The sequence below is a fragment of the Dryas octopetala genome, chromosome 5, assembly GCF_963921425.1.
Source record: "Dryas octopetala chromosome 5, drDryOcto1.1, whole genome shotgun sequence".
In the NCBI taxonomy this organism is placed as follows: Eukaryota; Viridiplantae; Streptophyta; class Magnoliopsida; order Rosales; family Rosaceae; genus Dryas; species Dryas octopetala.
The window spans coordinates 11,991,067-12,005,842 of record NC_141370.1 but is presented as its reverse complement, the minus strand read 5'-3'; the positions used below and the strand labels follow the sequence as shown (position 1 = coordinate 12,005,842).

Sequence of the window (14,776 nt, the reverse complement as noted above, 5' to 3'; positions counted from 1 at the left end):
CTATTTTGACAGAAAAACTAACGGAGGTACTATTTTGACACAAAATGAAAGTTGAGGTACTTTTTTGCAAGGTTTTAAAGTTGGGGTACTAAATTGATACAAAATGAAAGTTGAGGTACTTTTTTGCAAGGTTTTAAAGTTGGGGTACTAAATTGTAATTTGCTCTATTTTATTTGTGAGTTTTTATTTGGTACAATGGATGCATGATATACAAGGACATTTAGAAAACATTGAAGAACAAAAAAATGATTGTATGTGTTACACACTTACACTGACTTTATCACAAATTCTTTCTTTATTAGTATATATATAAACATTTTAAACTTTTTTATTTATAATAAGTAAGAATCTATTATGTCATTTATTACATTAGTGAGTAATTAAATGTTAGAAAACAGCTGGTATAATATGAATCAAATGTTTGAGGGTGTATTTGCACTGCTAGCTGTATTTGCAATTTTGCACTAACAAATGTTTGAAGGTAGATAGAGAGTTGTACTTGTATTTGCAATTTTGCACTGCTAGCGGCACAATTGCACAAGAAGAGATTTCTTTGCACAGTTGCTCTCCCACACAGGAGTACAGGACCATCTAATAACTCTTTTTCAAATTATAAACGTTTATTAAACTCGAGTTCTTCGAACTTAGAGTTGACAAAGATTTGTAGAATTTATATTTAAACAATATTTAATTTGTTTTGAGTTTTTCTTGTTTTTCTTGGCAGCTAGAAAAAATTCGAGCAATCTTCTATATATGTAAGAGGGTTTAGTAATACATTAAATATCTAATTGTCTTATTGTCTATGGCAGGTTAGACACAAAATGAAAGCAGTAGTGGGTTAAACATGTCACATGTGAGTGCAAATAATTATGTATCTTCATGTGAGTGGGTAACATATACACATACACTACATATGATACAGATGCAGTTTTGACCTTATTTAGATCTGATAATTAAGAAAATAAATTTTTGGGCTACTAAATGTGACTTCATACAATATATTGTGTTTAGTATAACCAGTCTCTAAAATGGACTGAATTCTTTACCTATTTGTCAAATCATTTTTTTATTATGCTTTAAATTTGGTCGTAAAAAAAAAAAAGAACAGAGAGAGTAAGAATGGGAAAGAGATAAGAGGGTTGATGAATTCCCTACCAATTTTTCTACTATGCTTTCTCTCTCTGCTCTTTCTTTGATTGAATTGTAAGAGGTTGATTTTCTGCAGTCCTGCATTATTTCTCAGTGACAACACCTGCATGTGTTCTATTAGGATATAATCTACTAAAGAAAAAAAAATTTAAAAAATGACTACCGGTATACAAATGCCTTGCCACGCGTCACTACCAGACCATTCAAGGCCTCTAAATACGCGTGCAGAGTGACACGTAAACACTCCCTCCGCAGTGACTCCGCACCTCCACTGTTCCTCGCTCAAACCGAAACCAGCTCAGTCTCAGACTCGCAGCTCCGCCATTTCCAAAATTCCCCAATTAATAAATAAAAAAAATGGCCTCTCTCACCAGGCACAGCGTCCCGATTCGCCATCGTCCAATTCGTGTACTCTCAATTCAACCCAATCCAAGGTGCTATCTCTTGCTCTTTTATCAGAGCAGTGGAACTCGGCGGTTCAGTAGCAGCACCGAGTCAGCTCAGGCCGAGTTCGACTCAGAGAACGCCTACGAACTCCTAGGCGTTTCGGAGACCAGCTCATTTGCTGAAATCAAAGCGTCTTTCCACAAACTCGCAAAACAAACTCACCCGGACCTCGCCCAGTCCAAGAACGATTCCAATGCTGCTCGCCGATTCGTGCAAATCCTCGCCGCCTATGAGGTTCTCTCTATTCATTGCTCCAATACCCTGATTTTAGTTTATCCTATATAAATGAATTGTTTGCTTGGGCGGTGATTATAGTGATAAAGTCTGAAGTTAAGCTTGTAATTAGGTTTGCAATATTCAAAACAAACAAAGAAAGCTTGGGTTTTAAATTGGATTATCGATAAAGGACTTGGGTTTAGCTTGAATTGTAAATTAGATTAGTGAAAGAGGACTTGGGTTTATAGTTATAGCTCGATTAACTTATGGCCTTGGAGAAGTTTATTGCTGGCATTCTTGCAAAAACAAATAGGATGCTAAATGTACCAAAAGTCTTAAAAATCTTTGTTTACCAATTGACGTGGCAGTTTAGGTGGCACGTTGCACGTATCACACTGTTCTACTCCCTGTATTTTTGAAGCTTGTAGTCCTTAGTTAGTTTTCCGTATAGCATTACCCTTTTATGAGCAATAATCCAAACAAGAATTTGTACATTACAAGGAAAATACAGGTATTCTGGCTTGACTGCATAATCGATAATGGATTGCAGATTCTTTCAGATTGTGAAAGGAGGGCCCATTACGACAGGGACCTGTTATCTCAGAGGAAGCTTATGCAGAAACATTCTGGGCGGGACGTGACATTGCGTATGTATAAGTGTCATCTAGCTACATATAAGCGGATGGAAGTTGTTGAGTGGCTCAAGTGGTATAGGCTTGCTATAAATGACGTGTTGTCAGAGAAGAAGGTGGTTGTTGGAACAGGTTATTTTGATGTGCTGGAGAGAGATTTTTATTCAGCCATACATGCGGCCTACTATGGCCCTGTAATTGAGTCTATGGACTTTCTTCCTGACTGCTTTGAAGCTGAAGAGAGGTCTTGGTATGAAACTCCAGAGGTGCTGCATTTGGTATCAGGGCGGGATCTTTTTGGGATGGTTTTCCTAGTCGATAAAGTTCCAGAATTATCATACTACAGCAATAAGAAATTAACTTATTCCACATCAACAGGTTTGGGGATTTGTCAATCTGTTGAGGATTCGAGTATCTGCGTGAACTCTGGTGGTATTGATGATGTTGAAAATGGTAATATGAAAACTGGGGATATTGCAAATCACTCATCAGATGCATACAAAGATTTAGAATTGCATATATCTGGAAGGGTGGTTGCTACAGCCACCAGAGTCCCTCCTAAAAGCCATTGTGGTGGGATACAGAATGAAGACACTGATCACATTCATGTTTTTCTGAGCTCTAATGAAAGCTCTGTGCATACCGGCAATGGGTTTTCAGAAGATTCCAATTCAGGTGGTGCTGTTGGATCAAGGATTCTATTGGGAACCATAACCGGATTAGGGACTAGCTCAGAAGAAGGGTCTTGCCTTGTCTACAACAGCAGTGGTACCAAAACCCATGTGATTATGAAGCATAGAACACTGCTGGTTTGTAAACCTGGTTTCCTTAAGTTCTTTTGCTCCTTGGATTTCATCTTTGTTGAGACATACAATTTCACACTTATGATTTCTATATTTATTGCCATATTTCATTAGAGGGAAAATCTGCAGGTTACAGATTCTGCATGATGTTTAGGAGTTCCTTGTATATACTAGCGGTGCATATTCTAAGATGTACTAACATATGGTTGCCAATAGTTCTTTAAACTAAATTGGGGTTTTTATTGGGGGTGTACTTATTTCTTTTCCCTTTTAGACATCTCATATTGCTTGCATGGATATTATATTCCAACAAGTATTGAGTTTGATTATAGGGGGGCTTGCTTTTGTACAAATGCATATCATTGCATGTAGTATCTTATTAAGAATCGTTATCAGTCACCATAACTGTCTGCCTGAATTCTCAGTTATAGTCAGTGATAGGAAGCACCGACACTCCAGCAGTATGGAGTGTTGTGTGTTGGACATTAAAATGGATACGACACGTGACCGACACGTGTTGGACACACGCTTTCGAGTGTCGGTTGAAACTTTTTGTCAACTTTGACTTTTGGACATGCTCTCGACACGGCAAGGACACGGGTTGGACACGACATGGACACATTTGAGACACGGCAGGGGTAGATTTGAAATTTTTGTGATGAAAATTAGCTAGCTGAGCTGCCCTCTTGTGGATAATGAGTTTTGTTTTAGGATGAAAATAAGTGAATGACTCGTGAGTTGTGAATTTTATTTTTTAAGCATAGATATATTATTTTAATTGACGCGTCCTTGCCGTGTCCATGTCCTAGTTTTTGGAAATTTGTTGTGTCCCCGTATCGGTTCTTTTATATATATATATATATTATTTGTTGTGTGATTCTAATTATATCTGTGCTAGAGGTGCTTTCTAATGTGTAGACTATATGTTTGAATTAGTATATATTTATACATTCATATTCAAAAATTTATAGGTCAAACACATGCATTGGTATGGATTGGGAGAAGAAGTGTCTGTTTGTGAGTGTAGATGCACTAGAGCCCGGTTACCGCCAAGCAAGTAAGCTGTGACATCTTTATGAAAGCTTTACTGCAATTTCAGTGAAGAATTCATTCTGATACTTCATTTTCAAGTAAATGTACCTCTATGTTCTTTCTTCTTGCAAGAACATGCTATTGTTTTGTTATGCTTAATTTCATTCTCTTTCATAATTGTTTCTTAATTTTCATAATTTTGGCATCACCAGACTAACTTATTCTAAAGTTTATCGAAGTGTACAAGCATTTTTGCTACTATTGTTATTCTTTACGTGGTTCCTTTTATTTCAGTTAGTTACAGTGGTGTGATCTCACTTCCCATTCAAAAGAAACTGGTTAGTCGAGTCATATCCTGTTACAATTGTTTGAAGCTTCCTTTTTGTGTCATTAGCCTGTATTGATGATATGACAGAATGATAAATCTGCTCCCAAGCAAGACTGTTTAACCTATGTAACCCAAAAAATTATTGGTTGAAAGTATCATGTGTTAGTCCTATGTATATCATATGAGATTATTCCAACAGATAGTATCATTAAATAATTTTCTTAAATTTCTTATTTGGACAGATTTTGGCTGTTTGAGCCTCGCTGTGGCATGCATGACATAGGCGGTTGGTATATTGAAACATTTGGCAGAGATAAGAAGGGCCGGATGTTGCCATCACAACGGTATTGGGATGGCTTTGATGCAGGTGAACAATTTGAAAAGTAAGTAATGTCGTAGCAGTAGCCTTGGAGCTTGAGTTCTTTTTCATAATTCATAGTTTTCTTTAACTCTAGGGTTCAAGTACTTTACTAAATAGAACAGGAGTTTTAATTATGAACTTGCTTGGCGTTGATTTCAACTTGTATTGAATTATTAAGTATAAATTTAGTGTAAAACACCATAAATTTTAGGTATTTGGAATTGGAACCAACTGTTTCCTCAAGTTTTAAAGATATCAACTCCAAATCCTTTTTTCTCAGGTTTGAAATGTGAAAACCTATAGTTTATTTTCGAATCCTTTAAGAGTGAGGATTACCAAACTAACTTGGGATCATTATTTTTCTTCGAGTATGATACGGTTAATTAAGGAAAAAATGAACATTGAATTCTGCAATTTGAATGTTTTGTTCTAAGCATTGGAATTCATTTACAGATGAATTCAATGAAGTGAATGATTTACGAATGAAGTGAAATCTTTTTTTTTTCCTTTGGTTCCAAACACTGTGTTAAGGAGTGAAAAAAATAAAATTAAGATCTGGAATCTTTGAATGGCTTGAAAATGTATTTAGAGTGAAATCTCAGCACCAATTGTGTTTTTTGGGTTTCTAATCAAATCCCGCATCCACACCAATGGTGTTGTCTTTATATACTTAGTGTTGATATTATTCGTGGGTCCTTTAGCATATTATCCCTCTATACACCCATTTTGACTTTTAAGTCTTTTATACCTTTTGAAATACACTCACTATCCCATTTATGCTATCTGCAGGAGACTCCATCCTGCGATGTATCTTCTTACTCTTGCATATAGAACTTTAGATCTTGAAGATGCAAAAAGAAGGAAACATAGATTCAGGGATGTTGTTGACAGACGACTTTTTCAAATTCTGAATTGGTGCAAAAGACTTGTTTAGGAGGCATACTAGTCAGGGTATTGCACACCATGTCTCCATGGATGCTTGCATGATAAAATGCCTCATTTCTGAGATTTGCTATGCTCTAATCAGGGTGTCAGAAAGTTTACACAGCAGAAATTAATGCAAAAGTGATGATCCTGTATCCCACCATTAGTTTTTACCATCATAAAGATAGCTGTTAGCATATAATTGAAGGACGGTTGATTAAAGTTGGTTTAAACTCTTTTGGTAGGGATTTCATTTGGGGCTCTCTTACACTAATATGGTGTAGCTATTAGCATTCTTGATCACAAAGATGGCTTCTGGCATATTATCAGAGAACTACCGTTCAGAGCTCGCAATCGGTGCTAGAAACTTGTTTGTAAGGGATACTGCTTGTGGCTTTACCCCAATTTGGTGAAGCTATCTGCAATGGTAGAATGCTTGATTTCTGAAGTCAGAGGCGCTGCTTTTGATATCATGCAAACGGCACTAATCAAGATTGTTAGGACTCCAAGTATGATTGGCTGTTATTTTCCAGAACATATCATTTCTGTGTCTCGATATTGATGTTTATGGAGATGACTTTTCATCCTGCTACCAAGATTAGTAAAGATCATCATTTGGGATATTCAGGGAGCATAACTGTCTAGTTGCTTCTGCAGCTGTTTTCCTGAAGCTGTTCTCAGGAATTGCTGTCTCAGAAAGTTTATCTTTTATGTTTCCTATAGTAACTGCTAGTTCCTTTGAAAAAATTGGTCATAATGTACAGCCAAGTTGTAAATCAAACGTGATGTGCTCAATTTTTATCACATCATCTTATATATATATGTCTACATCAGTTCATTCTTTCATGCTTTGTTTATGCCTGATTTTCTAATCATAGTTCCCCTAAATTAATGGGGTAAAGCCTTTAAATTTTATTGGTTTTAACTGTTACAAATTTACACGCATAGTTATGAGGAAAATGCTATTTGTTGAAAGATTTTTACAAAAACCGTTTTACAAAATGATGTGGTGACGTGGCATTGCCATGCAGGTCACTACTTTAGTTTGCAAAAACAATTTTGTAAAACCTTTTGTAGCTCTAGCGTCACTCTCATTAATATGGAATTAATCACTTGACTAGATCCTCCCATTTGCAGTACTGCCCACCTGCTAATGCGCGATAAAACCTATCTCTGCAGTAGACTGGTCTTCCATCAGCAGCCTCAGCAGCTGCTGCTGCTAGATCATCATCAGCTTTCACCTCCATTGGCAATTTAAGCAACTCCTCTTTTCTGCAACATTAAGTAACATTCAGAAAACAAAGGACAAAAAATAATATGTATGTAATTCATCTCAGACTCTGATCTCTATTTCTCTATAAAACCTTATGTTCAACTTTGAGACCGAAGCATTTGATGACTTTTCTTTTGTGGAAAATGTGGTGTGAATGAAATCCTCCACAGGTGTAGCAAACATAAATAGCAACACTGCTGTAACAAGTAATGCCCCTGTTCCTACTAGAGTCTGTTTCAGCAATTTGATGACTGGTTTAACCTACAAGCAAAAATTTTCATTTTTCCATATTAATCTCATATCCTACAGAAGAATATTATACATGGTAGCTCACATCTTTCCTAGTTCCATAAAATGAGGAAAGATAGAATAAACAGAAATGTCTATACAATTACTGCATTTGTATCTAACTGCTAAAAGTGTCAGGCATATTATTCTTATGTTTAGCACTGTGGTGTGTGTGTGTATGTGTGCATTTCATTTGTATTTCACCTCAAAGCAAAGTAACTTTGTTTTGCATGCATCCTTCTTAGGGATACATTGTGATACTTTGCACACATTTGAAATTGGATAGATCATATCCAGTTGCTAGTACCTTGTAAGAGCCCAAGAGCCTATCACGAGCCAGGACCTACAGGGAAAATTTTGAGTTATTAGTTTTCAATTGTCAGCCAAATCTGCCTTTTCATTTAACTGGACAGCTCAAAGAATAAGCTGATCTAGATTGATGGTAGTTGAAAGTCTCAACTATGACCACCTCTCTACATATTTATTTTTTAAAATCTCAAATTAAGATCAGATGCTTCACTTAGTCTGCTACTAACATTTTATTCAGGGGTTGTTGGCCACAAGATGAATTGGATCCAATGTAGCAGCTTGGTAACATGAATTTTGGCAGAACAGGTATTTCTAAAGTACTTACCTTGTGTTTCCACGCAGTTCATTGTATTCTTATTTTATTATAAGTACTCTCTTTTACATTGTGCTTGTTTTTGCCCAGTAATCAAACAATGAAATTTATTCTAACCATCATCCATTGGGTTGCCATGGGCATAGATGGTTTATATCTTTTTTTTTTTTCCTTTTTGATTGGATGTGCTTTTAGTTTGATTTATTCTTTTCTTTCACTCCCATTATCTAGGACATGTGTTCCAATTTATGATTTGCTTAAATTGCTGGGTGTACCAGTTTTTTGATATCCTGAGATTTGCATTGTCTCTGATTACCCTTTTCAGTTAATATATCATTGAATTTCCATGCACTTGCACATATACACCACACAGACACAGACACAACCTGACTATTGGAAACCTTGTTTAACTATTAGGCTCTAATAATAAGCAATAGAATACTTTTCCACAACACAATCAAAGTTTTGAAGTTTTAATATAGAGAGGCAATATATGCATAATTATCAAAGACTTATGTGATTACTGATTAGTTAATTCCTTTGAATGAATTCCATTATTTCCTGATTATTCTACTTGACCTGCTTCAGTCTAATACTTGAATAAGACATGTGAGTTGAACTTAGAAGAAGGTTAATTTGTCCAGTAAGAGGAATTCATCCTTGTTCCTGATTTCCAATATCAAGGAACAAAAGACGATTCACTGCAAGCTCTTCTCCCAAATCGTTACCTCTGCTCTCCAAAGAAGAAGAAGAAAAGAACTGAACAGGGAACAAAATAAGAAGGGATATGGCAAAGGTGCTAACCTCAGGTGGCTTTACCCACATTTGTCCATCATACCATCCACTCTCTTCATAAGGTATAACTGCTGATAGTAGTCTATCACCAACATAACTCCATCCCTGCAATATGAATGATTTGTATGGTTTACTTGCTTAAAAATACTTCAATGAAAGAGGTTGTATATCAATTAATTATTAAGCATGAGAACTGCTTGGAAGTAACATTCATTCTATTAAAAGATTAAGTTATTTAATTCTATTGCTAATAATAGTACTGTTTGATTTATCAATATGGAAACCTGACTAAATTATTTTTAAATTGTCTTGCATGTTTTTATGCAATATCCATATCTACTGGAAAACTGTACAATGCAAATATGCTATCTGGTATTCAGGACTAGAAGCAAAAAATAGATATTTATAATCGTGAACCAGTAGAATTTTTAGAATTAGTTCATAAGTATCAGTATTACAACAGACCACGTTAATGAGTTTCTTATCTAATATTGAACTTTGGGCAATGAGTTTTTGTTAGTGCTCAATGTCCAAACTTCCACATGCCTCCTAGTGATCGTGGATGAAGTAAGCTGAAAAAGGTACCAGATAAATTCGTAAGATGATCAATGATACAATGAAAAGAGTTCCAGTTCCAGCAGCTAGCACAAATCTTAGAGGGTCCTGCAAGGGTGGAACAGATGGAGTAAAGACAAACGAAATACCCCTTTCTGGTGTAGATGTATTCTTCCTATTTAATTTTTGTAGTAATATGTCATAATAGAGTACAGTGTTAGACATGGAAGCACAGAGACACATTTCTCTTCTAGTTTCTGAAAAATCTGCTGGTTGTCTTGAGACATTAATCTTTTTTTTTTTTTTTTTTTTGTGTGTGTGCACTATATATATTTGGCATCTGGTCATACCGACATATCATCTCTTTTGATGTTGACTTAAAAATGTTTAGTATCTTAATCTTACCCTTGATGGATTAAAGCTTGCAGCTGCAATAGGCGCTCCTAAAACTGTGAAAGTTACCAACCACAAACCTCCAAGACGAAGGAAAAAAGGCCCAGGTCCCAGTTCGCCCCACGAGTACAAGACTTCGTCCTTCAAAGATGAGTACTCATTCACCTATTATGGAACCAAATAGCTGTAAGTATGAATTGTTAAGGCATATTGCATATATGCAAGATATTATGTGTGTGGAACTGTTTCTATTTTTTCCCCTTTCCTTGTTTATTTATTTTATTTTCTGCCCAAGTGATTGGGTGCATAATAAGGGATTGCCCTGAGTTAACCTCAAAACCTCTTCTCACCCTTATAAAATTTAATCACTTAGACCTAATCATCTAGGGATTCAACCACCTTCTTTCTTAGATTGAATCCCATGACTTAAAATTGGCTAAGAGCTGGTTTCAATTTGTTTCCACAGCATATGAAACACAGTTTTCTTTTTTGTGCTTCTTTTTATGTTGTGTTCAGATTCATATAAGAGAACAATTAAAAGTCTAAATTTGTTGTCCACAAAGCCATATCAAAAGGTTTCTTCATGAGGGGTAGTGAGCCATAAGATCATTACCAAACTTGAGCTAGCCAAGGACAACCTATGTCTTCAAAATTCTCATTCAGTAAATATATATATATTCATCTAATTTGCATGGACCACTGAAACAAGCCATTGCTGCAAAAGTATATATAGAGGAAGTGAAAACATACCGGCCTTTGCTCATAAGGAACCGCAATTTCTGCCTCGGGCTCCCAACTCCGACCAGGGGAGCCGCTTGTTTCCCCACCTGCCTCATCTTTCAAGGCCTTGACAGAAATCCCCCTTTGTAGCTTTTGAGCACTGCGGTATTGGATCTGCCATGAGCCTGAGCTGCTACCAACCTTCACTAACCTGACCTTTCGAGGTGTAGAAAGCAGAGAGCAATACACATCTAGCCGGAGCATCTATTCCCCAAAATTGAACTGAACTCAGTGCAACTGAGGAATATTCTAAATTTCTTTGTTCAATTAATTGGCCAGTAAGGACCTTATTCAGCTCTCTAGTTAAAAGGGTTTTTTCAGGGACCATGCATTATTTACGTGGAGGAGAACAACTGATTCAGAATCATATTGTTATTTGCTTTGAAGGAAACGTTTGTTTGGAGAGTGAGCCAAGCCAGGTAGACACAATGTGTGATTATTAGACTGACATTGGATGGGTGGACCCTCTCAATTGGACATGTGTGCAAGCCTCTCTTTCCTATGTGTGCATTTGTTTTGGACCGTCTATTATGTGGGTTTGTAAGTTAGATTATCCAAATGTCAGGGTCTTTTGAAAATTAATTTTTGTTGTGCGTGGCAGTTGTTACCTTCCACGCAATTTTGTGTGTATTCCTCATGCTTTCAAGGGGCCGAAGTGAGTGAGATAGCAGTGGTCATGAATCATGATGGAGTTGTCCTCTCGATGTGTACAAAACTACAAACAGAAGAATAAATAGTCCAAATCCAACCAAAAAAAAAAAAAGGAAGATTATTTCCAAGGAAAAAGATACAATTATCACAGTAAAAAAAGGAAAAAGAAAATCCACCATCAATGAGGATGGCAAAGAATCCAGAGCATGTGACCCCTGTATTGTTATTGAGAGACCTTTTTTGTACTGTGCATGCTTAAATGGACTATGCCCGTTTCTTATTTATTTCCCCCTCTTTTTCCTTGTAATTTTCCATGGTTGTTTATGAATTATGATTATTCAGTGTTCAAAGGGCTGTAACTATTTTTTGCCTTCTCTCTTTGCCAAAAGTCTAAAAAGCTGTCCTGAGAAGTCGTTTACTATATATGGTGTTGGTCTTTTATTTTTAATGCCTAGAAAAGATTTGTGGAATACTTCTAGCTGATAGTGTTGCGCTAAACGTTGCTCGCGCGTGGGTGTTTGTATAATGCGTAGTGTATATCATCAATAGTTGCCAATGCTTCATGTATAAAGTGCACGTCATTTTTTGACTCATCTTCTATAATATATTTTCCCAACTTAGATTTTAAAATTCATAAGATTTATCAAAATCTAAGGAAATTAGCTGAAATTTTCATGAAATTTATTATATGCAAGGAATAAAATTTCGGGTTTCAAAGAAATTTCGATGAAAATTTCGATGGAAATTTCGACGGAAATTTCGAAGATTTTTAAATTTCGACAAAAATTAGACGGAAACGACGGAAATTGCTATCAAAATACGGAAATTTTGAATGAAATTTTACCATATATTTATTTAACATATTATCTACTATATTGATAAAAAACATTGAATAAACCAAATTATATGGTAGGTTTCATGTGATATGTGATGAATATAATGCGCGCTGGAGGCAAATACTGTTAAATAAAATTAATATAATGAATAAATAAAAAAGTTAATGATTATAAAGTCCATTTTTTGACACTTAATACTTTTAAGACCTAGGTCCTTTTTTGATATTTGAAGGAGGCCCAGTTTATACCAAACCGGTCCTCTCTTCCGTCTCCGTCATTCTCTCTCCGTCTCCTTCTCTTCTCTCCGTCTATCTCTATCTCCCTCTCTCCGTCTGCAAGCTTTGCCGTTGCTTCCTTCTTCGGCGACTCACCATCGTTGCCGTCGTCGATCGGACTATCGTTGCCTCTGCTTGGATCGATCTCGGTGCCCTTCTTCGGCAAACCACCACGAAGAATCCTCCCTTCACTTTGAGAAAAAGGTAGCAGAAGCCGCAACTCCAGATCGACCTCCTTCCTCACTCCCCATCTCACAAGTATGTGTCTTCTTCCTATCTCTATATCTCTTTTCTCTCTCAGCTTAGCTTGGAACATGGCCTACGCTGCCATTGAATTAGGGTTTCTCCCCCTTGTAATTGAAACTTATGTTCTGTTGCCTTTATTCTACATCATATATTGCTAGCTAGAATCAGGTAATTAATGATACTCGAAAATTCACATTCCCAATTAATTTTGTCTGTGGATGGGAAGTTCTCACTTTTGTTGATGAAGATTGATTGCACACCACTAAACGTTTGGATACATTATTTTGATTTTATGTTTCCAAGGTCATGCATGTTGGAGACTTATCTAAGATTCATTTTACAGGTAACAGTTCCATCATTGGCCTCTGTATACAATGAGTATGCCTCTGTATTCATTTTACAGGTAACTTAATTTTGTGCAGTTTCTTTTTGCGTTTTTAGCTCTTTTGCTTTGCATAATTTTACAGTGTTTAATCTGATGAATAGAATAGGTGGGGCTTAATTAATTAATTTTTTTTTCCAATTTATTTCAAGGTTGTGGCCATGGTGATATGCAGCTTGATATATGATACAAGCATATACCTCCAGGCCATGGTGATATATTAAGATTGTTATGATTGGTTTGTATGCTAAGCCATGAAAGTAATGGATTATTAAATGATGTTGAGGAATTGAGTTTCTAAAAGGTAGAACATGGCATTAGCTTCTGTACTTGCAGTTTGTGTAACTACTTATCTATAGTATTAGTTTGTGTAACTACTTGTATATTGGCGTTTCGTTATCATTATTGAGTAATTCATTGTTTGTGTTTCAATGGCAGGGGAGGTTTGTTTCTCTTGACTTTTCCTTGATTGGAATTTTGTAGTCATGCCTATGTTTGTTTAGGTGGCAATGTATTGGTGGTAGGAATCAAAGATATATTATTGGAAATTTTATATATTGTTCAAATCATTTATAGTTATGTCATGCATCTTAGTTATGTTAGTAGAATATATCATATTCATTTTTTAGCCAATATGTAAGTGGGGTTATGATTGTTACTACTTGTCAGTAGCAATATGTAAGTGGGGCTATGATTGTTACTGCTTGTCAATAACAATATGTAAGTGAGGCTATAGTTATTAATGCTTATCAATAACAATATATAAGTGGGGTTATGATTGTTAATAGTGACAGTTGATAGTGACAATTGTTAAATAGCATTTTTTTTTACAGTGGCTATTTTTTTGACAGTGGCTATTGTTAAAAAGAAAAAAAAAAAAGAAAAAAAAAGAAGACACACGGCAGCTTCAACAAAAAAGAAAAAAAGAAGAAGACACATGACAACTTCATAAAAAAAAGAAAAAAGGAAGTACATGTCTGCTTCAGCAAATAGAAAAAAAGAAGAAGATAAAGATTTTTGTTTAAGTTTTTTTGTTTTTTATGTGTTTATGTTAGAAAAATACATAAGATTTGTATATGTATGTTGTTTCTGGGTTCTTTTTGGAACAATGAGAATAGTGATTATTCGATAGTGGCAAGAAATAATAGTTGCCACTGTGACAGTAGCAGTTAGGTGATTGTTACTGTGTGACAGTAGCAATCAGGTGATTGTTACTCTCTAAATTTTTTGTAATTTTCTATGGTTTGAATTTTGGTGATTGTTATTGTATGACGATAACAAGATATATTAGTTATCTTCAACATGTGATTGTTACTGTAAGACAGTATCAATAGGTGATTGTTACTACCAAATAATAACAATTTCTGATTGTCACTGCCAGACAGTAACAATAAGTGATTGTTATTATCAAACAATGATAATACTTGATTGCCACTGCCCGGCAGTAGCAATAGATGATTGTTACTATTCGATAGTAACAATTATATTTACTATTAAAACGTAAAAGATTATGGGTGCCTCATCTTGATTTTTTGTATTTTATATTGGTTATTATTTAATATGTTTATGACATGAAAATACATAAATTATTATTTGTTTTTTTTGGGTAGTTTATGTGCCAATTGGTACTGAAATGGAAAAAAAAAAAAAGAAAAAAAAAGGGGAAAAAATGGCATTTTAAAAACACTGTAGCGCGCTACAGTAACGGCGTTACTGTAGCACCGGTTTTTTAAAAAGTGGGCCGCTACAGTATTTTACTGTAGCGCTTGGGCCGGATGAATAGTAAAT

The 14,776-nt window shown here is 35.5% G+C and overlaps 2 protein-coding genes across 5 annotated transcripts; one reads left to right on the top strand and one right to left on the bottom strand.

Annotated features, from left to right (window-relative positions):
- Positions 1-1,391: 1,391 nt before the first annotated feature.
- LOC147284344 (Chaperone DnaJ-domain superfamily protein) lies at positions 1,392-6,624 on the top strand. 3 transcript variants are annotated; one of them, XM_086243430.1, is made up of 5 exons: positions 1,392-1,830; positions 2,363-3,253; positions 4,219-4,304; positions 4,850-4,990; positions 5,758-6,624. In XM_086243430.1, exons 1-5 carry the CDS (start codon positions 1,507-1,509, stop codon positions 5,900-5,902), a joined length of 1,587 nt encoding a protein of 528 aa, XP_086099556.1. In that variant the 5' UTR covers positions 1,392-1,506; the 3' UTR covers positions 5,903-6,624. The 3 variants fall into 3 exon arrangements, with proteins under 3 accessions (XP_086099556.1, XP_086099555.1, XP_086099557.1); XM_086243429.1 differs by having other exon boundaries at positions 2,324-3,253; XM_086243431.1 differs by lacking the exon at positions 5,758-6,624 and adding an exon at positions 4,574-4,617 and having other exon boundaries at positions 2,324-3,253; positions 4,850-4,989.
- A 143-nt stretch (positions 6,625-6,767) lies between these two features.
- CGLD27 (DUF1230 family protein (DUF1230)) lies at positions 6,768-10,953 on the bottom strand. 2 transcript variants are annotated; one of them, XM_086243432.1, is made up of 7 exons: positions 10,569-10,952; positions 9,831-9,983; positions 9,456-9,533; positions 8,880-8,975; positions 7,761-7,796; positions 7,257-7,426; positions 6,768-7,164 (listed from the first exon to the last, which is right to left on the bottom strand). In XM_086243432.1, exons 1-7 carry the CDS (start codon positions 10,800-10,802, stop codon positions 7,002-7,004), a joined length of 930 nt encoding a protein of 309 aa, XP_086099558.1. In that variant the 5' UTR covers positions 10,803-10,952; the 3' UTR covers positions 6,768-7,001. The 2 variants fall into 2 exon arrangements, with proteins under 2 accessions (XP_086099558.1, XP_086099559.1); XM_086243433.1 differs by lacking the exon at positions 9,456-9,533 and having other exon boundaries at positions 10,569-10,953.
- Positions 10,954-14,776: the final 3,823 nt, after the last annotated feature.

Excerpts from the sequence above, each read along its gene's own strand:
- LOC147284344 (XM_086243429.1), top strand. The coding sequence starts at position 1,507 with ATGGCCTCTCTCACCAGGCACAGCGTCCCGATTCGCCATCGTCCAATT. Across the intron at positions 1,831-2,323 it reads AAATCCTCGCCGCCTATGAG|GTATTCTGGCTTGACTGCAT; the intron begins GTTCTCTCTATT and ends AGGAAAATACAG. Across the intron at positions 3,254-4,218 it reads TGAAGCATAGAACACTGCTG|GTCAAACACATGCATTGGTA; the intron begins GTTTGTAAACCT and ends AAAAATTTATAG.
- CGLD27 (XM_086243432.1), bottom strand. The coding sequence starts at position 10,802 with ATGCTCCGGCTAGATGTGTATTGCTCTCTGCTTTCTACACCTCGAAAG. Across the intron at positions 7,797-8,879 it reads TGTGGGTAAAGCCACCTGAG|GTCCTGGCTCGTGATAGGCT; the intron begins GTTAGCACCTTT and ends TTTTCCCTGTAG. Across the intron at positions 7,427-7,760 it reads GGCTCTTGGGCTCTTACAAG|GTTAAACCAGTCATCAAATT; the intron begins GTACTAGCAACT and ends TTTTGCTTGTAG.